This window comes from Gobio gobio (genome assembly GCF_949357685.1).
Source record: "Gobio gobio genome assembly, chromosome: 5".
NCBI classification, from domain to species: Eukaryota; Metazoa; Chordata; class Actinopteri; order Cypriniformes; family Gobionidae; genus Gobio; species Gobio gobio.
Genome location: NC_137101.1, coordinates 4,766,153 through 4,793,652, shown reverse-complemented (window position 1 = coordinate 4,793,652; position 27,500 = coordinate 4,766,153). Strand labels below are relative to the sequence as shown.

At 37.9% G+C, this 27,500-nt stretch overlaps 1 protein-coding gene across 29 annotated transcripts in view; it reads right to left on the bottom strand.

The window, feature by feature from the left end:
* Positions 1–27,500, bottom strand: part of plekha5 (pleckstrin homology domain containing, family A member 5) — a 259,065-nt gene that overhangs the window by 32,858 nt on the left and 198,707 nt on the right. For 8 of the 29 annotated variants that reach the window (XM_079817045.1, XM_079817063.1, XM_079817065.1 and 5 more), the window contains 5 exons: positions 23,669–24,119; positions 20,456–20,530; positions 15,653–15,772; positions 13,298–13,351; positions 2,278–2,343 (listed from right to left, as the gene is read on the bottom strand). In XM_079817045.1, the coding sequence (XP_079673171.1) occupies positions 2,278–2,343; positions 13,298–13,351; positions 15,653–15,772; positions 20,456–20,530; positions 23,669–24,119 (766 nt within the window). Of the gene's footprint in view, positions 1–2,277; positions 2,344–10,776; positions 10,858–13,297; positions 13,352–15,652; positions 15,773–20,287; positions 20,348–20,455; positions 20,531–23,668; positions 24,120–27,500 lie in introns of those variants that run through there. The other 21 variants (XM_079817064.1, XM_079817069.1, XM_079817048.1 and 18 more) reach the window with 7 other exon arrangements.

Here is a 27,500-nt window from a genome sequence, read left to right as displayed (position 1 = left end):
TGAAAGCGCCCTATGTTATCTTAAATACATGTGAGGTGACAAAAAGGTGTTTATTATTTTTTTAAATAAGTTATTATTATAAATTATGCTAAGATTATCTACCCATCATAAAAGTGCATCTATCCATCATAAAAGTGCATCTATCCATCATAAAAGTGCATCTATCCATCATAAAAGTGCATCTATCCATCATAAAAGTGCATCTATCTATCATAAAAGTGCATCTATCCATCATAAAAGTGCATCTATCTATCATAAAAGTACATCTATCCATCATAAAAGTGCATCTATCTATCATAAAAGTACATCTATCCATCATAAAAGTGAACCCATCCATCATAAAAGTGCATCTATCCATCATAAAAGTGCACCCATCCATCATAAAAGTGCATCTACCCATCATAAAAGTGCATCTATCCATCATAAAAGTGAACCCATCCATCATAAAAGTGCATCTACCCATCATAAAAGTGCATCTATCCATCATAAAAGTGCATCTATCCATCATAAAAGTGCATCTATCCATCATAAAAGTGCATCTATCCATCATAAAAGTGCATCTATCTATCATAAAAGTACATCTATCCATCATAAAAGTGCATCTATCTATCATAAAAGTACATCTATCCATCATAAAAGTGCATCTATCTATCATAAAAGTACATCTATCCATCATAAAAGTGAACCCATCCATCATAAAAGTGCATCTATCCATCATAAAAGTGCACCCATCCATCATAAAAGTGCATCTACCCATCATAAAAGTGCATCTATCCATCATAAAAGTGCACCCATCCATCATAAAAGTGCATCTATCCATCATAAAAGTGCATCTATCCATCATAAAAGTGCATCTACCTATCATAAAAGTGCATCTATCCACCATAAAAGTGCATCTATCCATCATAAAAGTGCATCTACCTATCATAAAAGTGCATCTATCCACCATAAAAGTGCATCTATCCACCATAAAAGTGCATCTATCCATCATAAAAGTGCATCTATCCATCATAAAAGTGCACCCATCCATCATAAAAGTGCATCTATCCATCATAAAAGTGCATCTACCCATCATAAAAGTGCATCTATCCATCATAAAAGTGCATCTATCCATCATAAAAGTGCATCTATCCATCATAAAAGTGCATCTATCCACCATAAAAGTGCATCTATCCATCATAAAAGTGCATCTACCTATCATAAAAGTGCATCTATCCACCATAAAAGTGCATCTATCCACCATAAAAGTGCATCTATCCATCATAAAAGTGCATCTATCCATCATAAAAGTGCACCCATCCATCATAAAAGTGCATCTATCCATCATAAAAGTGCATCTACCCATCATAAAAGTGCATCTATCCATCATAAAAGTGCATCTACCCATCATAAAAGTGCATATACCCATCATAAAAGTGCATCTATCCATCATAAAAGTGCACCCATCCATCATAAAAGTGCATCTATCCATCATAAAAGTGCATCTATCCATCATAAAAGTGCATCTACCCATCATAAAAGTGCATCTATCCATCATAAAAGTGCATCTATCCATCATAAAAGTGCATCTACCCATCATAAAAGTGAACCCATCCATCATAAAAGTGCACCCATCCATCATAAAAGTGCATCTACCCATCATAAAAGTGCATCTATCCATCATAAAAGTGCATCTATCCATCATAAAAGTGCATCTACCTATCATAAAAGTGCATCTATCCACCATAAAAGTGCATCTATCCATCATAAAAGTGCATCTACCCATCATAAAAGTGCATCTACCCATCATATAACTGCCCCACATGGCTCCGGGGGGTTAATAAAGGCTTTCTGAAGTGAAGCGGAAGCTTGAAATTTTACTTTATAAAGTTTAAAATATGGATATTTTTCATACACTTCGCTTCAGAAGGCCTTTATTAACCCCCTGGAGCCGTGTGGAGCAGTTATATGATGGACAGATGCACTTTTATGGACTTCGAAAAACGACCCAACCCAAGTCAATGCCATTATAAATCTTGGATTAGCCAGAACATTTATAATATAACTCAAGATTGTATTCGTCTGAAAGAAGAATGTCATACACACCTAGGATGACTTGATGGTGAGTAAATCATGGGATAATTCTCATTTTTGGGTGAACTAAGCCTTTAAGTTTCACTCCTAGCCCTTGTGTATAAAACACTGTGTACCATATATTTTTAAATGTGTAACAAGCACAAACAAATAATAATTGTCGTACAATCATACAGTAAGAGAGCATTATAATGATAAACTTACATCAATGTCCAGCTCCTCCGGTTTGTACAAGTACGTGTTTTCTCTGTATTCTTCAGGACTCACCTGCTGAAATGAGAGGAAATTACGTAAGATATTATATGCATTATATGATATATCCTAAAAAGTGTTATACACCGCTCTAGACTGCACATGAAGCAATGGAGTAAGCGACATGAGCTTGTGTGTAGTTGAATTACTACTGCTCTACATGCAACTTACTCCTCAATATACAGCCAAAATATCTTTACTACATGAAATATGAACTACAGTAACTTCAGTAAATCCTGTAACTATTGCAGCCAGTGTAATATAAACATGGGCAGTCAGTTTGGCAACAGGGATCTTTATATACAGTCACACTGTATACAAAAGCACTGGGACTGACAACCATTAAACATGCAAACTCCATCCAAACAGTTCGGAGGAAGCAAATGGGAAAGTCTGATGGAAGTTTTCTATCGTATACAAACACAGACGTATGCAAAAAAGAATTCGCTTCCTCAGTGTTTTTGCCTTGTTTTCCAGCACAAATATCTAAAAATGAATCGGGGGTTTGTGCTTAAAAGAAGAAATCTGCCAATTGGGTTAGAAAAAGAAACTGTATCTTGAATGTTTAGATATTTGCACTGGAAAACGAGACGAAAATACTGAGCAGGAAAATCATTTTTTGCATACACTCATTCACACTTGTCTGCAGCCGGATGAGTTTATGCAGATATGAATCATCTCATCACGGAAATAACGCTGTTTCAACACCATCTGGTGTGAAAGAATCACAAAACTGTTAACAGCGCTCGTGTCGTACACGTCCACAACATCTGCTACGGGACACGGACACACACACACACACACACGCAAACAAAGAGTTTGGGCGCCAATTTAAAAGAAATTTAAACCGCCAGAGTTTTTATTCAGTGCTGAGTTATACAAAACCTCTCATGAACAAACAAACACAATTTGATTATGATACCTGTATACATAATAGGCCAAAGATAAGATAAGATGGCCAAATAAAAATATTTTTATTTTACTTTTTTTGTTGTTGTTATATTGTGCTTTGTTTGTATAATGTCTGCTGGAATGCTAAAATTGTTCAGTGTTAAATAAATATTTTTAAATTGTAGTTTTGTAAAAAAAATTAATCGGTATTGCGCAACAATCGGGAGATGGGGACCCCCCCGAATATATCTATGGAAGAGTCTATGGAATCGACTCCTCGACTCCATTTACTTTACATCAAAATAGGGTCAGAAGTAAGACAAAATTGCAGTTGTTACACTAGGGATGGGCGATACCACTTATTTTGTTTTCGATACGATACCGATACTTTCAAGGCCAGTATCAACGATATCGATACGATACTTCTAAACTTAACTTTTTAATTATTAAATTATACAAATTACTAAGAGTAAAATGGGTAAAGATACCCACTTAACATCATATTTGAAAAGTATTTTAACATTCAATATGCCTTAATTGCAACTTATTAGATCATATTTTTGTGTACACATGGTTAAAATATGTTTACTTGTAGTGGTAACCATGAACATTTACAAATACTAGTTGAACTATGGTCACTGTAGTAAAAAAATATAATTTAACAATTTTTATTCAAATTAGTTACAGAATAGAACATGATCAATATCAACTTTTAACATTAAATTTAAAGAGTGTAATTGCACTATGTAGGCTACAATTTCTATTTTCTATTTGTTTATTGGGAAATAACTCAAACATATGTTTTTTGTCTTCTGGTGAGCATTGTTCTGGGCTGCGTTTCCAAAAGCATCAGTGGTTTCTTAAGATAGTTTTGGGAAACGTAGACCTGTTTAAATACAGTGTCATCAGTGACCGAACGCTCTCTCTGTGATTGACTGGTACTGCCTTGCAGCATTTGCATGCTTCCAGATGAGCAGGAAATAGTCCTATACTACACAACTGTTCAGTAACATAGGTTATTCATATTGCATGCATAAAATAATCTCTTTAAATAAACATATTACCAAGAAAAAAACACCTTAATATCAATATTTTTATTTGAGTATCGATTCTTTTCGATGCTCACATCAGTATCGATATATCGATACGCCCATCTCTATGTTACACACTTAAATTATTTCTCCCCCGACACAAAGCTTTAAAATCCCCTTATTAAAACCTTGCTCCTTTTGGCGTGATCGTCCAAATTAGTCCAATTTAGCGATGACTTGACGAGTGGCTATCAGCGTTTCTACCTAGCTGTTGCCGATACCTAATTTTACACCGAAAAAAAAAGTCATGAAAAAAGCTGTTGTCGAGTGAATGGGTTAAAGGGTTAGTTCACCCAAAAATGAAAATTCTGTCATTAATTACTTCCCCTCATGTCGTTGGACACCCGTCAGACCTCCGTTCATCTTCAGAACACAAATGAAGATATTTTAGTTGAAATCTGATGGCTCTGAAAGGCCTCCATTGGCTCAATACACTCTCAAGACCCTTAAAAGGTACTAAAGACGTCGTTACAAAGTCCATCTCACTACAGTGGTTCTACAATAACTTTATGGAGTGACGAGAATAGTTTTTGTGGACAAAAAAACCCTAAATAACGACTTATATAGTGATGACGATTTCAAAACACTGCATCATGAAGCTTCGAAGCGTTATGAATCAGCGAGTCGAATCATGATTCGGATCGCGTGTCAAACCGCCAAACTGCTGCAATTTGGCGATCCAAACTGCGGATTCGACTCACTGATTCATAACGCTTCGAAGCTTCATGATGCAGTGTTTTGAAATCGTCATCACTATATAAGTCGTTATTTAGGTTTTTTTTGCGCACAAAAACTATTCTCGTCGCTTCATAAAGTTATTGTAGAACCACTGTAGTGAGATGGACTTTGTAACGGCGTCTTTAGTGCCTTTTAAGGGTCTTGAGAGTGAACCGTGCATTGTGCCAATGGAGGCCTTTCAGAGCCATCAGATTACAACTAAAATATCTTCATTTGTGTTCTGAAGATGAACGGAGGTCTGACGGGTGTCCAACGACATGAGGGTGAGGAATTAATGACAGAATTTACATTTTTGGGTGAACTAACCCTTTAAGCGCACATGATCATTGTCTTAAAAGGTGAGTTAAAGATATAAATATAATAATGTACACTTATTCATGTGTTTCTTCTTGATGTGAGTTTTTTTATGATTTAGTTTAATGATTATGAACACAAGGTTAACCATAGAAAACCAAATTTATATTTATTGCATTAATAGGCACTATCAATTAACTAAAGCTAGCATGGAGGAAGCCTATGTAGAATTACAAACTAAAGTCGCTGTGACTGTTTTCTATTTCTAAAGTAAGCATTCAAATAAATTAGGGCTGTCAAAAGATTAATCGCGATTAATCGCATCCAAAATAAAAGTTTGTGTTTACATAATATATGTGTGTGTACTCTGTTAATTATTATTTATATATAAATACACACACAAGCATGTATACATTTAAGAAAAAAATATTTTTATATATAAAACATTTATATTTATATATATTATAGATTATATAAATGTATATACATGCAAATATTTCTTAAATATATACATGAATGTGTGTGTATTTATATAAAAATAATAATTAACAGAGTACACACACATATATTATGTAAACACAAACTTTTATTTTGGATGCGATTAATCGCGATTAATCTTTTGACAGCCCTAAAATAAATGTGTGTGAAAGTTTCTGCAGCGACAGCTCTCTGATGCAATGTTTTATGTCAGTGTCTGAATTCCTCGCTTCACTTATAGTGCACTCAACTGCCATGCACTTTATAGGGATTTGAGAATTATTAAACAAGTGAGCGATTTCGGACACAGCAAAAGAGTCGACACCAAGAGTCTGGGGCTATTCAGAGTCGAGGAATCGACTCTTTCGGAGTCGACTCCCCATCAATGAATACAGCAAGAGGCATGTCCTCTGGTAAATATAAATGGATTGTGTGCTGGAAAACTGTTTGGAGGGCGATGGAGGTTTCGCAGTAGCCGTTCCCTGCAGGCCTCGCGGGTCAGCCGTGCACCGGGGTAATTACCGTCCCCCTCTGTCAGGTCTGTCAGCGCTCGAGTTAGTGTGACTAATGACAACTAGGAAAAGCTGAGGAGTAAATCCGAAAGGCCGCACACGCTCGACTACAGGCCAGCAGAGAGGAACTCCTGACACCTCCGCTGAGTGAAGACGCCGGGGAATCTCAGCTCGGACTGTGAAGGAGATTTCACACCACTGTGAGAGGAAGCTGCTGTCGGAGATTCGAAGAACGAAGAAAAATCCTCAACATAAAGGGATAGTTCACCCATAAAGGAATATTCACTCACCCTCATGGCCACGGTGACGGCTTGAGGTTGTCAATTCACCTTAGTGTTAGACCGATATATCGGCCGGCCGATATATCGGGCCGATATTTGCGCTTTATACGCGGCTGATATTTTTTTCCCTGCATTATTTACAGACAGGCGTCCACAGGGCAGCTCTCACCGTCTTCAAACTGTCTTGCTCTCCCTCCCTCGCGCATATTAATCAAAATCGAGAATTGACACGATGGTAAAAGGTCGAAAGACTGAAGTCTCACGTGGAGCATTGGGAGATTTTTTCCTGAATTACCGCTGGTGTTGCTCTATAAGAGATTAAGTTCAGTGCACCTACACTCTAAAAAATGCTGGGTTAAAAATAGCCCAAGTTGGGTTGAAAATGGACTAATCCAGTGATTGGGTTGTTTTAACCCAGCAATTGGGTTGTTTTAAGTGAACATTTAACCCAACCGCTGGGTCAAAACAACCCAATTGCTGGGTTAGTCCATATTCAACCCAACTTGGGTTATTTTTAACCCAGCATTTTTTTTAGAGTGTAACCATTAAATGACTAGGTTGTAAATAGTTTTAAAATGAAGTATAGTACAGTCAGTGTGCACTTTATTATGCTGCTTGCTTGATGATACTGTGTGCAATAGTGTAATTATTTTATTTATGCTTAAATATTTATTTTCAGAATTTATTTTCTTTTTTTTTCTTGTTCTACATCACCTGTTTTTACTATTTGTTAAATATAGTTTTTTTTTTAGTTAAATAAATGTTCCTTTTTTAAATTGTAAATTTTAAATTGTTATCATCATGATCATTGTGTCATTTTTATGATGTAAATTGAGGGAGCAAAAGCAGTATCAGCTCCAAATATCGGCTCAAGAAAATCAGCAGCCCGTATCGGTCATCGGCTAAGAATGATGAAAAAAAAATCGGTATCGGCACTAAAAAATCCATATCGGTCGATCCCTAATTCACCTTTTAGGCTGCTTTCAGGGTTGGCATGTTTGGTTGGTTTAAAACAAACCCTGGTGAGATTGCTCAGTTAGTGCACTTCATTTGAGTAAGTGTGAACGCTGGTGTGCACCAAACAAGCCGACCGAGAGCGCTAAGGGTGTGTTAGCACTAGGGCTGTGCTCAAAATATCGATACAACGATACATCGTCATGAACTCCTGACACCTGTGCTTTTGAATGGTGCCAATTATCACGCGAGTCATGTGGTGCCAATTTTAACAACAGGAGCAGCAGTGCAAGACATTCAAAATGGATAAGAGGATTTTAAGTTGTTACAGTTTTTGCAGCGCGCATCCCATCCATTAAATCTTTGTGCTTTGTTACTATTGATATGAAACAAAGTCTCAGATTTCAAATTACGTCCATTTTATTACGAAATCTAAAAACATGAATTAGTTTAGGCGCAGCTCAGCTCATGAGAAGCGGCAGGCGGCAGGGCACGTGAACTGATCTTCTCCTAAAATAAAGCAACAAAAATAGTTGTTTTAATGTTATAATAGTGATTTGATAATCTATAAAAATTCATTAAAAAAAAGAGAAAAAATGGCTAATGAGCCAATAAGTGTTCCTCTTCCGCCATCTACTGGTTAGTGGTTATTTCTTTTATAATTTACATGTTGTTAACGTCCGAATGTAATTTTATGATACTCACATAAGCATACACAACAGGTGAATATAAATGAATGATTCTTGCATATACAGAATTTAACCATATAAAGAAGTTTTAAATAGTGTTTAAAAAAAACAGGGCAACCAATTTAATTCAACTCTTTTTATCCAGGCGTTATTCATATTCAATATTCATAGGCGTTGCCTTGAATGGGCTGACTTCATAGAAACGCATTCGACAGAAAGATCTCAGAGGGACTATAACACGCTTCATAAAATACCACTTCTATTAATATTCCTGAGAGGTCAACTAATGCCATAAAATCTCAAAATAGGCAGTAATTTCATCAATTTGCCAACAAGTGTGCTTGAGATACACTGAAATGAATGGGGTTCAATACTGGAACTATTGGTCGCTCCATGACACGCTTTACTTCCGCATTCCTCAGTTCCTATGGAAGTCTATGGGAGTGTCGTAACTCTGTTTTTCAACAGCTCTGACCGAACCTAAAGACATAAGGATATGTTCACAACCTGATTGGTCGGCTATTATTACATATTTCACGACTGAACTTACCAAACAATGCTGTGTTCAGGGCTAAATACATACACTCACCTAAAGGATTATTAGGAACACCTGTTCAATTTCTCAATTATCTAATCAACCAATCACATGGCAGTTGCTTCAGTGCGTTTAGGGGTGTGGTCCGGGTCAAGTGAAGACAATCTCCTGAACTCCAAACTGAATGTCGGAATGGGAAAGAAAGGTGATTTAAGCAATTTTGAGCGTGGCACAACCATTTCTAGGGTTTACAAAGAATGGTGTGAAAAGGGAAAAACATCCAGTATGCGGCAGTCCTGTGGGCGAAAATGCCTTGTTGATGCTAGAGGTCAGAGGAGAATGGGCCGACTGATTCAAGCTGATAGAAGAGCAACTTTGACTGAAATAACCACTCGTTACAACCGAGGTATGCAGCAAAGCATTTGTGAAGCCACAACACACACAACCTTGAGGCGGATGGGCTACAACAGCAGAAGACCCCACTGGGTACCACTCATCTCCACTACAAATAGGAAAAAGAGGCTACAATTTGCACGAGCTCACCAAAATTGGACAGTTGGAGACTGGAAAAATGTTGCCTGGTCTGATGAGTCTCGATTTCTGTTGAGACATTCAGATGGTAGAGTCAGAATTTGGCGTAAACAGAATGAGAACATGGATCCATCATGCCTTGTTACCACTGTGCAGGCTGGTGGTGGTGGTGTAATGGTGTGGGGGATGTTTTCTTGGCACACTTTAGGCCCCTTAGTGCCAACTGGGCATCGTTTAAATGCCACGGCCTACCTGAGCATTGTTTCTGACCATGTCCATCCCTTTATGACCACCATGTCCCCATCCTCTGATGGCTACTTCCAGCAGGATAATGCACCGTCACAAAGCTCCAATCATTTCAAATTGGTTTCTTGAACATGACAATGAGTTCACTGAACTAAAATGGCCCCCACAGTCACCAGATCTCAACCCAATAGAGCATCTTTGGGATGTGGTGGAACGGGAGCTTCGTGCCCTGGATGTGCATCCCACAAATCTCCATCAACTGCAAGATGCTCTCCTATCAATATGGGCCAACATTTCTAAAGAATGCTTTCAGCACCTTGTTGAATCAATGCCACGTAGAATTAAGGCAGTTCTGAAGGCGAAAGGGGGTCAAACACAGTATTAGTATGGTGTTCCTAATAATCCTTTAGGTGAGTGTATATTATTTATATATTTCATAAAAGCTCATATATGATGCTACGAGTGAAACTATAATAAAATAATAAGCTTAATAATCTCACTGTCATGAGAACAAAAATACAGTTTTAATAAAACTATTGCAAATTACAGTTCTCATGGCTGTAAGGAATATTTAAAGCCAGTAAAGTTTTAATTCACACTTTAAACGTCAAGCCCTTTCATTGCTGACTTTACAAAGCACCGGCAATAATTAGCAAGCAATGTGCTTGACATCATTAGGTTGCTAATGCCGGCACAAAAAGTAAAACAAGATGGCATGAGTTGTTCAGTAATGTATGGTTTACCCTGTCCAGTTCCTGCTTTCTTGCCACTTTAAGCCTGTTCACACTAAGAATAATAATGTGTTCTACCGCAAAGTTATCATCCTTGATGTGAACGGCCCTTTCAACCTTGTAAAACCCTGTTTACGTGACATTATCTGCGCAGCCCTTTTCCTTTGGAGGTCAAAATGGTATGTGAACCACACTGATCTTGCACTCGTACATGAAAGCCGGCGTGATGGATGAAGCCATTGCTAATGAACGCGACATTAGCACGAGCAGCTGATTCGTGTACGAAACGTTCAAGCCATGCCAATACCAGTTTGACTTTCAACAAGAAAACAACAACAACAACAACAACAACGAAAACCAATGGGATGTGCTGGAACGAAACCGACACAGGATGGGGCAGTGAGGGGGTGGAGCTTCGACAGAGAGGCGGGGCCCATGACACGAAAGGGGAGGAGCATAACCATGTGTTCCAAGACCTTACTTGCTGGTACAGTTGTGGCCTTGGCGCCGAGTTCTCAATCATAGTGTGAATCATGAAGATTATTGGCTCATTCTCCTTCATCTAGTACGTGAGGAGGAGGAGTAACAGCCGTTATCAAAGCAAGACTCACGCTGTGTGTTTTAACAGCTTCTGACCCTTACAAATATCACAGGTCTGCTTTACTCATGCTCTTTTCTTGTTCACTGTTTCAGAATAATGACTGTGTGCACTTCACTAATGCAATACAATGTTAAAAGACAATACATGGTTGTGTCAATGAAAGACAAGAACCCTTTCAAGATAACGTTGACCTTTTCAAAAACAAAAGCAGAATCCTTCCTCGACTTTAAACATCAAAATGTCCACCAAGATGTGTTTTATGAGAGATGCAGTGTTCACTGGAAAGGGCTTAAGACTAAATATTACTGTAGTCTCATCTATACATAAAAACAACAGGAAACATGTTCATATCTCAACAGTCTGGACCAGGGCAGTTATGTTTTCGTTAAATAATTGAATAAATAATTGAAATGAAGCTGAAATAAAATATAAATATTAGACAAAACACTTAAACTTTACACAGTATGAGGTCTTGCATTGGCAATTCAAAATAAAAGTTGAATTACTAAAACAAAAAAAAATAAAAGCGAATTCAAAATATGAATAATGATACACAGTACCGGTCAAAAGTTTGGAACCATTAAAATTAAAAGTCTCTTATGCTCATCAAGCCTGCTTTTATTTGATTAAAAATACAGAAAAAAAACTGTAATATTGTGAAATATTATTATAATTTAAAATAATGTTTTTTTATTTTAATATACTTTAAAATATAATTTATTTCTGTGATCAAAGCTGAATTTTCATCAGCTGGTCTTCAGTGTTGCATGATCCTTCAGAAATCATTCAAATATGATGATTTATTATCAAAACAGCTGTGCTGCTTAATATTTTTCATAATGTTTTATATTTCACTTTTTTTTAGGATTCATTGATAAATAAAAAGTGAATAAGAACAGCATTTATTCAAAACATAAATCTTTTCTAACAATATAAATCTTTACTAGAACTAGAAAAATGGCCCCAAAATGGTAGTGTATATTATTATAAAAGATTTCTATTTTAAATAAACGCTGTTCTTTTTAAAGGGATCATGAACTGGATTTTTGAATTTTTTTATACTGTTGTCTGAGGGTTTACTTATGACATTTGCGTGGTTTTTACATTCAAAAACATCATAATGAATAAGTAATAGGCTATTTTCTGCCTTGGTTTTGAGACTCTCTGAAAAACGCTCGGCACTGAAGACTTGGAAGTAAACGCCCACGGCGAGGATTGGATAAGATTTGCATATTTAATGAGCTTCAGCTCCCCTCAGTACATGTGGAGATTGTTTTGAAAGAGTCTGTGGAAACGCACACAGGACTCGCAAAATATCTTTATCAAACAAACACAAGGATTCATCTCTCATCCACCCGCGATTGATTGGAATGTAATTTTTGTATTACTTGGCCCGGCCGATCAGTGAACATAACCGCGAAACGTACACACAACACAAACGCACGCAAGAAAGGAATATTATTTCACTATTTAAGATGATAGGCCGGTGATACGTTTGGAACGTCTCTCGTTTTCTGGACCTGGTGTCAATAAAAGCTTTTCTTTGACTAACAAGGAAGTTTTCAGCTCCGAAACTTGCAGGATATTCTTATATCACGATGAACTTTAATATATCAATGGCTCAAAGGAAAGTTGATTTCTCAATTCATCACCCCTTTAAAGTTTTTATTCATCAATGAATCCTAAAAAAAGTGAAAAATACTAAGCAGCACAACTGTTTTGATAATAAATCATAATATTAGAATGATTTCTGAAGGATCATGGAGTAATGATGCTGAAAATTCAGCTTCGATCACAGGAATAAATTATATTTTAAAATATATTCAATTATTTTATTTGTATTAAAATATTTCACAATATTACAGTTTTTTTTCCTGTATTTTGAAATCAAATAAATGCAGGCTTAGTGAGCAAAATTTTTATGTTTCCAAACTTTTGACTGAAAACAGAATAATTATTCAACTACACCAATCATAATGTTTTATTGTACGAGTACTTCATTCCCAAATCCCAAGACTTGCTAATGCCTGTAAAGAAAAGAATATTAAATGCACTTCCTGAACCAAGGGCTTTAAAAACAGAAAGGTCACGGTTATATGAACAATACCATACACACACACACACAATAGGCTTCCATTGAGAAAGCACAAACGAAACAATACAAATGAACCATGGTCTGTTTTTAAACTACTGTTAAAAAGAATGAAATAACTATTTTAAGGCACACCATCTGCATTCAACAGACGCAGAATAAAGAACTGCAGCAGATGCACAGGGTGTCCCGACTGGAGAACAGACAGAACGCTTGTGTTTGATCTGCGCTGTAATAAAAGTACAGTAGCCAGAGAAATGAGACAATAAGTGAGAGAAACAGGAAGTGAGAAACAGGAAAGGCCCTCACCTGGCTGTCCAAGTACATGAGATTCCTCTGTAGGTGATGGGAAAGGATTTCACTCTAGAGACGGCAAGAGACAGAAGATGAGAGGAGAGCAGTGAGAAAACGAGAAACTTTGTGCTTCAGAGCAGGGGAAGTGCAACAGAGACGGTGCAAAAGAAATCAAAAGCCATTCACTGCTGGAAAAGTCAACACCGGCGAGCTCCGCTTTCTCCTGAAGCTCATCATGCACTTCTATCAGCTAAATGAAGCAAGCCGGAGAGCACATCAGACATGAGGGCTCCACCAGAGGATAGCAAACACACACACACACACAACTGCTGCTGATCATGTTCCTGCGTCAGATACATGCAGCGGTCGCAACGAAACATGATCAAAACCTACAGGACTGAAGGGTTGGCAAATGTTAGTGGAAAGGAAGGGACGTTTCTCCACATAATAACACTTTACGATAAGGTCTCATTTGTTAACATGAGTTAGTGCACTAGCTAACATGAACTCTCTAAACTTGTAACTAGTGTCTTAATGACTAGCCTGTCTTAAAGAAATAATGTGTTTTGTCTTGTCCGCCAGTCTTCAATTAAGATTTATGTGTGTTCAAACGTTTCTAAAAAGAATTATTTCGACTATTTAACTTTTTTTGGGGATGTTAAAAATGCAATGTATATGACAAAGGATGCAAAATTTGTCCAGAATTGTGATATATATATTAATATGGCTGAATAATAATATTAATTATTATTATTATTATTAAATAAAAACAAAAATACAAGGTGTCTACAGACACAAACAAGCTCAATTTAAGACTTTTTAAGACGCTTTTAATACCACCTTATATAATAATTTTATTATTAAACAAAAACAAAAATACTAAATAACAAAATAAGATACACTGTTGTAGTATTTCACTGTAAAAAAAAAAGTTTTACTAAATAAAAAACAATAATATTTTACGTTACATTTTACATTACATTTTAATTGACATAATTATAATAAATATGATAATTTTTTACTACTACTGCCGCTTAAATACAGACAAACTAAATTACTAAAAATAAAAAAAGAAATATTACCTTTAATATTTCACAGTAAAATACAAAAAAAAATATTTAAAAAAACATTTTATTTTACATAATAATAATAATAATGATAATTAATAATAATAATAATAATTATTATTATTAAATAAAAACACAATACTAAATAACAACAAAATAAGATCTAATACTTTTGTAGTATTTCACTGTAAAATACAACGTTTTACAAAATAAAAAATCATATAATAATTTTACATTACATTTTTTCACTACATTTTAATTTACATAATAATAATATTATTACTACTGACACTATAGACAAACAAACTAAATTACTAAATATCAAAAAAGTTATATTACCTTTAATATTTCGCTGTGAAATTCAAAAAAGTAATCTACTCTAAATTTATTTTACATCACATTTTTAATGTTACATAATAATAATAATAATTATTATTAAATAAAAACATACAACAATACTAAATAACAACACAATAAGAAATAATACTGTTGTAGTATTTCACTGTAAAATACAAACAGTTTAACAAAATTAAAAAACAATTTTATTTTACATGTTTACATTAAACTAAATACAGACAATTACTAAAAATCTAAATAAAAAATATTACCTTTAATATTTCACTGTAAAATACAAAAAATATGTATTAAAAAAAATCATAATTTCATTTTACATTACATTTTTATTTTACATAATTATAATAACTAATACTACTAAATAAAAATATAAATTGTGTCCATTATTTCGTCCATTAGATGGAAAGATCTGAAAATTCACTGACCCGCCGATAAACCCTCTAAGAAATCAGGACACAAGTGGAGTAAAGTTTGACTATATCCAGATCAGATAGTAATATTATCTAGTTTTGATTCATATGCTGTTTAATGTTTGATGTTTGCGTAACTTCAAATGTCCGTCAGCAATGCATTTATCGCTTGTTTTTGCTGCTGCTTCGTTTGTTTTTGGATCTGGAGATTATATCGTATGTTACAGTGAAAAACATGGATCCATTTCATTACAATGGCGGAGAAAGAGTTAGTACTGTAGAGCTGAAGTATAGCTCATCGTTAGTTCATGCTAACTAATGTAGCTACCTAATGCTAACAAATGAAACCTTTGTAAAGCACTAAATCTTGCATTGTAAATTATCAACACCAACCAATCCACAACAGCATGCGGAAGCAATGGGAAAACCACCAAACTAGGAGATGAAAAGGGCGAGGTTGTGGGGTGGCCGGGGTTTGGCAGGGTACACTAACAAGCCCCTGACTCTGGGATGCACAGGCTAGATCCACCGAGGCTGACCTTTGGGTTGGCGGCATCGAGGTTTAGCTGCATTAGCTGTGTGAGCGTGTGCTCACGGAGGCTGTTGAGCTCCGCCTGCTGCCGCCGCAGTTTGATGAGCAGCAGGGTCAGTTCCTCTGGCTGCAGCGGGCGACAGGAGCAGCGGTTAGTGGGCTGGGGGACCGGGGTTTGGGCCGTGTTTTGATACAGAGGGCGTTGCATTCTTTGAACGCAGACTGACATAAACCTGTGATATCTAATTCAACAACCAGGTCTAGCTAACTCGCTTAAACCAGCTTAGCTTAGTAAGCACAACACAATTATTTTCAATAGAAGCCAATTCTAAATATGAACAAATACAGTATTAGGCTGTGTTCAGACTGCATTTTTTTCTCAAATCAGATCTTAACTATCGGTAAGCCCCTCCCCTCGAACGCAGATGAGCCAATAGCAGTTGAGTATCAGTTGGACCGGAACTCGGACATCTTTAGGTTTCAGCGCCATAGAGAAACATTGGAAAATCCGAAGCTCTCATCGGTGTGATGGTGTTTATGCTACAAAATGCTCAAATGTCGTGCCTGAGGCACTGTAACACTGATTCCAGGGATCCTGAGAGGATTTTCTGTTTGTCAAACTCTCGTTAAGTTACGATTAAAGTCCCGGCTAACATACAAACCGAAATAACTAACTGTTCTCACGTCATGTAACACGAAAATCTACTTTTCAGTGCCTCTCCATATTAAACTGGTTATATGTGAATTAATTTAATTTTAGATATGTTTAAGGTCTACATTATCTGTCCTACTAAGGAGGACTTCTATTTTGATGGGTGTTATAGTCTACGGGTAGTGAAAGGAAGAGCTCGCTCACAGTTTATCAGAGTTGTTTTGCAGATACAAAGTTTACCAGTTATTAACTGCACCCGCGAAAAGGCATAAGCTCTGTGTATATGTTTGTTTACTGTTAGTTGTTTGAGTGTTTTTGTGTAATTTGCTGTGTATGTTAATGTTAATGCAACGGTGAGAGATAGTTTGTGAATGAGACGTTAATGCGCACTTCTTATGCTTTGTTTGTTCAGCTCTTACGGTGATTTTTTGGAGTGAAAAAGGACATAATAAACTTGATAAACCATCAGTAAAGTTTGGCCATCATTTGGACGGGATATATGCTACAATCTGTGTCCAAAAACATCTTGGGATAAGGTTTTCACACTGACAGCTGTCATTGTAAGATATAGCAACTCTGTTTGTTTGTCCGAGTTAGCAACAGTAACTAAGGGGGGCGGGGCTTACCGATAGGTCAATTGATCAAATCAGATTTGTGTGTCCAGACATAACCATCTGCATGGGTTGCTTTGTGTGTGGCGATGCTTTCAACACAGATGCGAGACGAATGGAGCTCTCCAAATAATGCTTTGTCCAACTCTGTCACACAAGAAACACTCAGTGATGGAGGAGACAAATGCGTGTGTATTTCAGCAGTGGTGTGTAACGCAGTCACTCCTACTAGCCACTTTGGGAGGGTTGAAATGCCTACATAATGTATACATTTATCAATTGGATTCTTTTAAAAAGGCATCTGAAATAATAAACTAAGTGCAATGTAGTGTTGTATTACATATTAGACACACAATACCAGCTCCTCTTTCTCTCTCTCATTAACTATCTGCTCCGGATGAATGTTGTTGCTGTTACAGGACTTGAATTTCGCCATGGGATTACGCGTATTGCACATTATTTGACCCATTCCTGCAGATTTTGTGCTCGCATCCAAAGTGCATGCACATAAACCGCCTCATAGTAGTACATGTAGCTATTTTTCGCTGCTTATTGCACTTAAACAGTCAAATACACACAAAATAATGCCAAAATGTCGGCCTTAGCAAGTATTCACGTAAACAGTCAGTTCTGTTTTAAGTGAATGTAAACAGTTGAGAAGGAAAGCGCATGTGTAACAGTGTAATGGATCCGTGCGTCAGGTCTTAAAGTGACAGCAGCCTAATATTCCTGCTGCCAAATTATGAGATTATATGATTATATTTCCCCATGGTGTCGATGTTAAAATTGTCGCCAGTGAAAATACAGAGTGGCTAGTAACTTTGGAAAACCACTAGCCACAGCGGCAAGTGAGCAAAAAAGTTAATGTCAAGCCCTGATTGTGATGTTCCGTACGGGATTCACGGACTAATCTTTGGACACGTTTGAATATTGTATGAAAATTTCCTGCATTTCCGTCATCGGTTTTGATGTTATAGGTGTGTGTCGTGTTAAGAGTGATGTAAAGGACAGCTTCAAATCTAATTTGAACAGCCCAGATCTGTCCAGGTCTGATTGGAATCGCATGTCGAACCACCAAAAAATCAGATTTCATGTTTGTTTGCTGTCCAGACTTTAAAAAACCCATCTGGATACAATCTGGATATGAAAAAATCGTATTTTTGCTGGCAGTCTGAACACAGCCTTAGTATATAAACCATACTAAAATAACACTGGTCCAGGGAGGAGAAAATCTGTAAATAAATGAATAAATAAATATAAATTTGAAATAGAAAATAGAAGCATGGAAACAACATTTTCAGGATAGCCTGACATAAACCTGTAATGTTTACTCAACATGATTAACCAGCTCTACCAGGTCCAGATAAGTTGCATAAAATAAGTTAGTAAGCATGAGTAACCAGGCTCTCTAGCTAGAAACCAAGTACAATCAGATTTTTTTCCAGCAGGAATAGCTGGATTGAGTTTAAATGTGCTTTTAAGAAAGGAAAATCAAGAACAAAATGAACTAAAATAATAATAATGTAATTTAATTTAAATGGTTATTAAACTGGTTTATGCAACTTAGCTGGACCTGATAAAGTGGTTTAATTATGTTGATTAAATATCACTATCCTGAAAATGTTATATGCTACAATGCTTTGCTATTTTGTAGCATTAAAGTATAAAATGTTCAGGATAGACTAACACTAACCAGCTCTACCAGGTCCATCTAAGTTACATGAACTTTATAAGTTAGTAACCATTCATTTAAAAAGCTAACTTTTTCCAGAAGGAATAGCTTAAGATTTGTTTTTAACCTCCTAAACTCCAAGGACCCTGATCAGGCGTCATCAAGTATGTACTTTAAATTTGAAATGTCTGGATTTTTCAGTATTTTTTCTGTATCATGTCGTATGCAAGATTTATTCAAATTGATCTGAAGGGAGGAATATTACCTTTTTTATGTAATTTCCGCCTAACCAAATCTAAAGTCTCCCCATATAGTGGTATAAATGCAATATCCCAGTGGCATTTTACAGAAAACCCTGAAATTACATAAAACACTGCTGAAAGTGATCAATATTATAGTATATGCTGTCTGCGCTATAATAAAAAAAAAATTTTTTTTTGAAAGTGTACATGTCATACGTCAGCAAACACTGGAAAAATTTGTGTCTGACACTGGGATATTGCATTTATACCACTGTATATGGGTGTGTGGAGACTTTAGATTTGGGTAGGCGGATATTATATTAAAAAAAAAGATAATATTCCTCCCTTCTGAGCCATTTGAATAAATCTAGCATACAACATGATACAGACAGAAAAAATATTTTTTCCCAGTATTTGCTGCCATCTAGTGGAAACAGCCCAAACTGTCTGCAGGGTGCTAGAGCACACAGGGCCTGAGATATACACTTTAAAAAATCCCCCAAAAATGGTCCCAGATCTTAAGAGGTTAAGAAAGGAAAATCCCAGAAATTTGTTCTGACCTCCAATTAAGCGTTGCTTTAAGAAAATAACTGGATCTGGGATATCTTATGTTTGTCATTTCATCTTGGGTTATAATAAATCAAATTAAAGGAGTAATATCATGCTAAAACAGAGATCATAAAAAAAAGGGAGATGAAGAGGCCTTTACCCGAAATCAAAATGTTTAAGGTACTAAATTTTATTTCATGGACTGTAGCAAAAGACATTTTAACAGCAGCTACCCAGCGATGATGAGTAAAACACATATGGAGGAGCTCTATTAATATTTCATCAAGTGACCGCAGGCTTTTTCATTAAAATGCTCTCCCTGAAATCATATCACAGACCATTTCTGCCAATTGTATTTTGTGTTAGTGAAATGAATAAATAAGAAGCACAGGCTTAACAGGAAAAAAGGCGGCTTTAGGCTGCCAAAACTTGAAACGTCAAGTAAGAGAATAATAATTATAGTTTTAAGAAGAGCTTATGGTATTATGCTGTCACAACACACACACACACACACACACACACACACACACACACACACACACACACACACACACACACACACACACACACACACACACACACACACACACACGCGCTCCTCTCTGTGTCAGAGGCATTTAATTCAACCATGAATAACCAACTCTTCTGCATTGAAACAACAGATGAGTGTGCTTGAGTGTACTTGTATAACATATTTGAATATCCGTTTAACTCCACATGAAACGCATTTGCAACCTGTTTTACTTCCATAACGTGGCATATTTTCATATTTTGATGAGAGATTTTTTTACCTTTGGAATGACGTGCACTGACGAATCGTGCACTGTAAGACCAGGAGTATGTATTAAGAAAGTAAACACATTTTGATCTCATGTTGACTTAAAAGAAGCAGCTTCAACCTACGCATGTAAAATATTCCGTCCTAATTTGCAAGCCAAAGACAGAGAAGCCTCAACGAATCCTCAGTGGCTTGCAACTGAAAAATGCAAAAGATTTTGACAGGAAAGCAAAATTCTGGATCTGTGAGTTACACACATTTTCTGTGCACAGAGGAAGAGGTGGGTGGAGGAGAGGGAAAGCGTACCGTTTTGCCTTGCAGAGACTGTGCGGTGATGCTCTGTGCGGGAGGAACAGGCCTGCGTTCGGCAGGGTAGGAATACTGATAGAGAAAGAGCAAAGCACAGCAACCATGACAATTGGATCGAGCCGTTCTGGTGAAGAGTGCATTAAACCCTCAGCATTAAAAGAAACTTAAAGACTCAGTAATTTAATGTGAGCGGGATAATCACACTCTCAGCTCAACGACAATTGTCTCATTACACAATCAAGAAAGACATTTCGGAGGTATAAATGCAGGGTTCCCACAACCAATACACTTCCATGACTATTTTAGTTGTTCATGATTATTAGATTATTCAATTTATAATTAAAGATGCAAAAAAAATAACTCAAATCTGTACTGGCACGCTGTCTATGAATCTCCTGTCTGTGTGACAAAAAAAAAACACAAAATGATGGCAAAAAGCTCACTTTAATGAGTTAAATAAAGTCTTAAATGAGGGACATGTCATGTGCTTCAGGTCTTAAAGTGACAACAGCCTAATAAACCTGCCGCTGTCTGTCATTAAAGTTAATCAAAGAACAAAAGACAAAGAGAAAATCACTCTCACACTGCTCTTGACTGAATAACTTTTGTTGCTTTAATAAGGATTCATCTATTCTTAAATTATAACTTACGGTATGCAGTGAAGATCGAAGTGTTTAATAACTTTATATTATTACTTTAGATTAACTGTGAAATTACTACAATATAAAAACATATATATATAAAAAATTAATAAAATTATATAAGATGTTAAATATATTATAAACTTTAATTTTAGGTGCGAATAATCGTGATCAATTACAGAAAAATTTGACTGATTTGTAAATGTTTTCAATTAACAGCACAAATATATATATATATATTCTTAAAGGTGCACTATGTAACTCTTCCGTCCTCTAGAGGTCGCCTGTTCAAAACAAAGGCGTAGTTTGATGACGCCAAGTTTGAGCGCAGAATCTTGGGACATGTGGTCTTCACCTCACAGTCGGTGGGAAAGAATCGGGATAGGACTCGGGCAGAAATCATGTTGATGGATGTGATTATTAACGTTACTGTAGTGAAGCAGAATCAGGAGCGAGTGTTGTGGAGCTGAGGAACCGCTGGAGTGATTGTTAATAAGATGAGCGCAACACATGCCTCGCGAGCAGCAGGACTTTTATTATGTCGCTGCTTTTCCGGTCATGAGTATGAGGTAACGTAGCTCTGTTTATCATATTAGACACATCTGAGTGTGTTGATAATGATGTTATGATGTTACTCTGAGCGTTCGCTCAGCGGCTGCTATGACACTTGTTAAAAGTAAAGAGTTTCTGCAAAATAAAACCGGAAGGGGAACGCAGATATGACGCCATCGACAGGCGACTCCCTCACACGTCCCGGTTCCTTGGTTAAAATAGCAATTTTCTCACGATTTACAAATAGTTGGAAACATTTGGGATATTGTAAGTACTCATCTGAACAAAATATAACACTGGCCTTGTGGTTTTTGGATATTTACTGAAAAAAATGTAACATATCATCACTCATTATTTTGAACTGAAAAAATCGTTAGGTGCTCCAAGACGCAATAGCAGTGTCCGATTCATGAACGAGCTGATTCTTTTCAATTAACCTGTTAAATCGGTTCGCAAATCGCACCGAACGATTCATTTGTGAATTGGACTGTTCTCAAGTAAACAACTCACTGATTCAAATGATCCGTTCAGAGCGAGTCTCCAGTTAACTCGTTTCACAAGTCTGACTCAAAATGAGCCATGAACCGGGAGATCCTCGGAGTTCGGAGTGTGTGTGTCGAGTCAGAGGTCACTAGACTTGCGTATGGCCATTACCGGAAGTCGTTGATTATAGTTTATAAAGTTATAAATATGGATAATTTTCATACAAAAATGCATGGCTTCATTTCAGAAGTCCTTTATTAACCCCCTGGAGTTGTATGGATTACTTTTAGGATGGATGGATGCACTTTTGTGGGCTGTAAAAGGTACCATTCACTCCCATTATAAAGTGTGGAAGAGCCAGGATATTTTTTTAAATATAACTCTGATTGTGTTTGGCTAAAAGAAGAAAGTCATATACACCTCGGATGGCTTAAGGGTGAGTAAATCATGGGATAATTAACTAACATTTTAAGCCTCGTCTGTGAAACCGGGGGTTAATGGTTGAACATTTTCTTATGCTGCGTTCACACCAAACGCGAATAGAGCATCAAAATCGCGTCTACCGCGTCTAGTTTGACGTGTGAACATTTTGAATGCATTCGCGCGTCTGCGGCGAATTGGACGCGCGTAGAAATCGAGCGTTTAAAGCAAAATAGACGCGCGTTCATGGCGCTCCAGGAGAAATATGTCATAAAACAGCACTCTGCCTCTTTTCATTTTCATTAAAAATATATATTAAACATTAATAGCCACACAAATGTGGTCCAGGCAACTCCTACATTATCTTCACTACATGTATATTTAAATATCCTTAAAAAATAAAGTTATGAAACTTCTCTTTGCCCTCAGTCGAAACGATTTGGCAGACAAATTATAGATCCATGAGAGCAAAGATCGCCCATTAGATCCACACAAGACGAACTACAGGACATCAGAGCCAGCGGCAGACGTCAGAAGGACTGGCAGAGGAAAGGCTGCTCTCGCCGGGGTTATGAGCGGTGAGCGCCCGGTGATCGTCTGGATCTCACAACTCCAAAAACACAAGATAATTTTTTTAAATAGGCGCTCTCTTTATAAATAAACCACCGATTTGAGCTTTAAACAACTACATTCTCACCGGAAAAAAATCTTAAAACTACATTTTATGACACAATAGTAGTATTTTTAAATTATGCTGGGTTTCTCATCACGTCACTTTACCACATGACCGCAGCGAGCAGGCTCCTGATTGGTTAACGCGGCGCGGATTGACGGCAAAGTTCACATTTTTTAACTCGGGCGTCAGGAGCAAATTTGCTTCAAACGCGTGAATGCACAAAAGCACCATTCGCGTGTAACGTGCGTATCGCGCTCAATTCGTGTCCTTCGCGCCGCGCGAAAAACGCCTTCCGCCGTGGGACCTCCAGACGCGCGTCAACTCGCCTTTCCATTGACTTAACATTGAAATCACTCGCGCCAGACGCTCTATTCGCGTTTGGTGTGAACGCAGCATTAGGCTTTCGCTACTGTGGGAACCCAATATAAAACTCTTTACCTTAGCGAGGTGCGGTCGGTGGCGACGTTCAATGGTCAAGTCCCCACGAAACACCGGAGAGGAAACTTCAGAGCGGGAATCTGGGTTTAGGGGCCGATTGGGGGAGAAGGTGTGGTAACCCGCCAGTGATCCGTGGGATGGGGACGTGGGGATGGACTCTGCGATCTGCCCCATGGTTTTGGGGCTGGGCAGCGTCCCGTATCCAATCCGGCTGTGAGCCTGCCTCTGCTGCCACTCGTACAGCTGCCACATGGTGTCGTCCCGAATGGAGCGGCGCTTCTCTGCTGTGGTGGGCTGCAGCGCCCGGTCATACATCGACCCTGCGACGCTGCAGATGCTGTCCGGCCGCAGCATGTTGCGCGGGAGCGTGCGGTAGCCCTCGGGATAGCGCGGCACAATCTGCGCCCGGTGGCTCGGCATATTCCTGGGCAACGTTTGGTAGGACGTAATGCTGGAAAACAAAGAAGGTGGGGTCAGAAAAGGTCAATGAAATACAAAACAACAGCCCTTACAGCAATCCACTTGAATAAGAGTTTTATAATACAATCATGCTAATTAGGCCTGGCTTTGACTTTGTGATGATTTCCTGTTATGCTGCGGGTGATAATTAAAGGGCTCCTATTATGCTTTTTTACATGTTCATCTCGCTTTAGTGTGTAATGTTGCTGTTCGAGTCCCTCCAGCGGGAGTTCTTCTCTCTGTCAGTGCCACTGTTTCTGAACTCCCTGAAACGCCTCCATTGTAGTCTTGAGTTTTCTTTCGGGATCCAACACGCCTCATTTAAATAATTCATACGCAGAATAAAAGGGAAGAGCTTGGTTGAGTTAGTTGGTAGTGTGTTGAAACTGCCGGTTATGGTAAGGGGCGGGACATTTCCCAAACACACTCGGCACTCGAAACGTTTATTGATGGATCACAGACTGTAAAAAGGATGGACGACGCCCCTTCACTATCTTCTATTGGAGAAAAGTGAAGCCGCCAACGTCTTAATATGGCGCTGACATCTTGCGCTGTGCAGTAGTGACCTTGTAACCGGAGTCTGCGGAGTAGAGAACAGGAGGTAGAGCAGCGATATCAAGACCCCGCCCACATTCCCGCAGTATTTGTTAGCTTCAGAACAACTCATTATCTAGAAATTAAAGTTATAGCTACAATCTCCTGCCGTAAATCCCGGAAAAAATCCATCCTCAGTGACAACTTCGCTCAGAGAAGCTGTCAATCACTAATCTGGATGCCAGCCAAACTTAGCCCCGCCCACAACATTTGAGCTCGGGCAGTTCGGTCTGGACTTGATCGGTAGAGAAGTAATTATGCCCGAACAGAAACTGTTCGGACCAATGAAATTATCAGGGCGAGCTTTATACGATGATGGACAGATGATAAACAATAACGTAATCATCCACGTCATCAAAGGCGCTTGGGTTGAATTTGTTCTAATCCTAAACGGAGAACTTGTTCGTATATGCGTTCACCTTTACTATTTCTCTCAGAAATGATGATTGTGTTGGTAAGTACTCTGTGTATCCTTAAATTCTTTTTTTACAACACCGGCAAAGATCGTTTACACTCATCTTTTTCTTCTAACGTTACTTATTCCAGCGTGCGTGCAGACAGGGTTGCCAAGTTTTTACAACAAAACCCGCCCAATTGCTATTCAAAACTAGCCAAAAACAAGCCCAATAGCTTTCCAGGGGGGTTCTCCGGGAAAAAAAGGCATTTGGGGGGTAAAATATGTGTTATTTTGGCAGGGCTGCCTGCTAAAATTCGCATTCCTGGGTCTGTATATCACATAATTGGGGTCGCTTCAACCCGCGGACTTGGAAACAATGTGTGCAGTTGAGTTCTGTTGACATTTGACAACTAACGTTATGCGTCGCTCGGTCGCTCTGATTGGTTGTAGGTCTATCCAGTTGAGGTCTTTCCTGGTTCGGTTGAAACACGCCCCATAATCACAGCCCAACGGAGCAGCATCAGACTCAAATTCTGACTAGAATTGAATATGACGATGTCAGGCTAGTCAATCACAGGCGTTAATCATGATGTCCCACCCCCGTTTTTATAGCATCAAATAACTTAAACGAACACTTTAACTAACATCAGCGTGATAAAAATGGCCTACAGTGACAGAAACTATCGTTTGGACAAAATGTATTTTTGAAGTGTAATTTGACTGTTAAGTTTTTCTCTCGTCACATTATAATACATGGAGGGGCGGAGTTTATGAGCTATAGAGACAGAGCGACACGCGTCATTATCTGAAGACCACGCCCACCGGGGGTGAAAACAATCTAATGCTCTCCATTGACTTTGCATTGCGTGAAGCGGCCTCCTTGTCGTTTCGGACTTATAACAAAAAACAGAACAATGTCTAAAAGCTGCTATGTGACAAAGTGTACAGCAAACAAGCGAAGCAAAACCCACAACCAAAAACCCAGACGTTTTTATAAGCTATTGAGCCAAAAAACTAGCGTTTAAGGACAAAAAAGTGGATACAGGCCATTGAGACACATTATATTACACTGAGAAGTGCACACACTAGAGGGGAACGTAATCAGCGACAGGAAATATCATATATAAAACTGACATTTGGATATTTGACTTAACAGTGACAACATATTTACTGCACACATAGGCATACTGAGGCATACTGAGTGTCAGGATCCCAAAATTGACCCATTCTTCCTGCTGAAGCGTCACGTTTTACTGCCTTTATCCACTTTTGTCTCCTCAAACTCTCGTTTTTTGGGTCGACAGCTTATAAAAACGTATTTCTGTGTTTTTTAGCTCGTTTGCTGTACACTTTGTCACATATCAGCTTTTAGACATTGTTCTGTTTTTTGTTATAAGTCCGAAATGACAAGGATGCAGCCTCACGCAATGCAAAGTCAATGGAGAGCGATGGATTGTTTTCCCCCCCTTGGTGGGCGTGGCCTAAATACACTCTGTCTCTATACTGGGACCAACCACCTGGCGGCGATCGAAACGTTTTGGCTTCACTTTTCAGGACTTGTGCGGCACACTTGGGATGGATGGATGATAGAATGATGGATAGATAAATGGATGGTTGGATGCTTGACCAAACACAACAAACTGGTCTAGTCGACCAATCAGAGCACATTGTGCTTTTCAAACAGAGCGTTACTTACAGACTGGGAAGAGAGGAGCCGCAACAATGGAGAATATGAGGAAAATAAGGTGTTTTTTGAACATTCAAGCATGAAAAACTATTCTAGTAGAGCCTAAAAACAAATTCAATACTTAGTTAAATGGCATAATAGGTCCTCTTTAAACACGGACTCATTAATACATGATAAAAGAGTCATGTTTGTACTCGTCTCAGTGCTGCTCCCTCCACAAAAGCCTTCACCTTTCACTCCGGCTGATCATTAACCGCCTCACGTTTTCACTCGTCATCTGCCGATCGCTCGGAAATAATTACAGCATGAAACGCAGGAAAACAGATGGGAAGACGGAGAGCGTGAAGACTGTAGTGAGGTAGAGTTACTACTCTTTTTCCAGGAGCTGGTGAGTCCGGCATTTTTTATAGGCGCCATTAAAAGGTTTGGCTTGCACACTCTTGTACTGACAGAGCAGAAATCAATAAAGAGCTCCAAGTGCCAAAATGCACAACCACAAAAGTGGTGTCTCTATTTGCTGAACACGAGAAGCCCCAAACGATGTTGGCTGGATGTAGAAGGCCAACTCAATTATTTACCACGGCATTAAACATTTAATATTTTCAATAGATAGTTTTACAGCAATTAGTTTCACTCAGCTTTTTTTAATTGAACACGTGGCACTCCAAGAGAATTAGTGATTAAAGAAAACATTG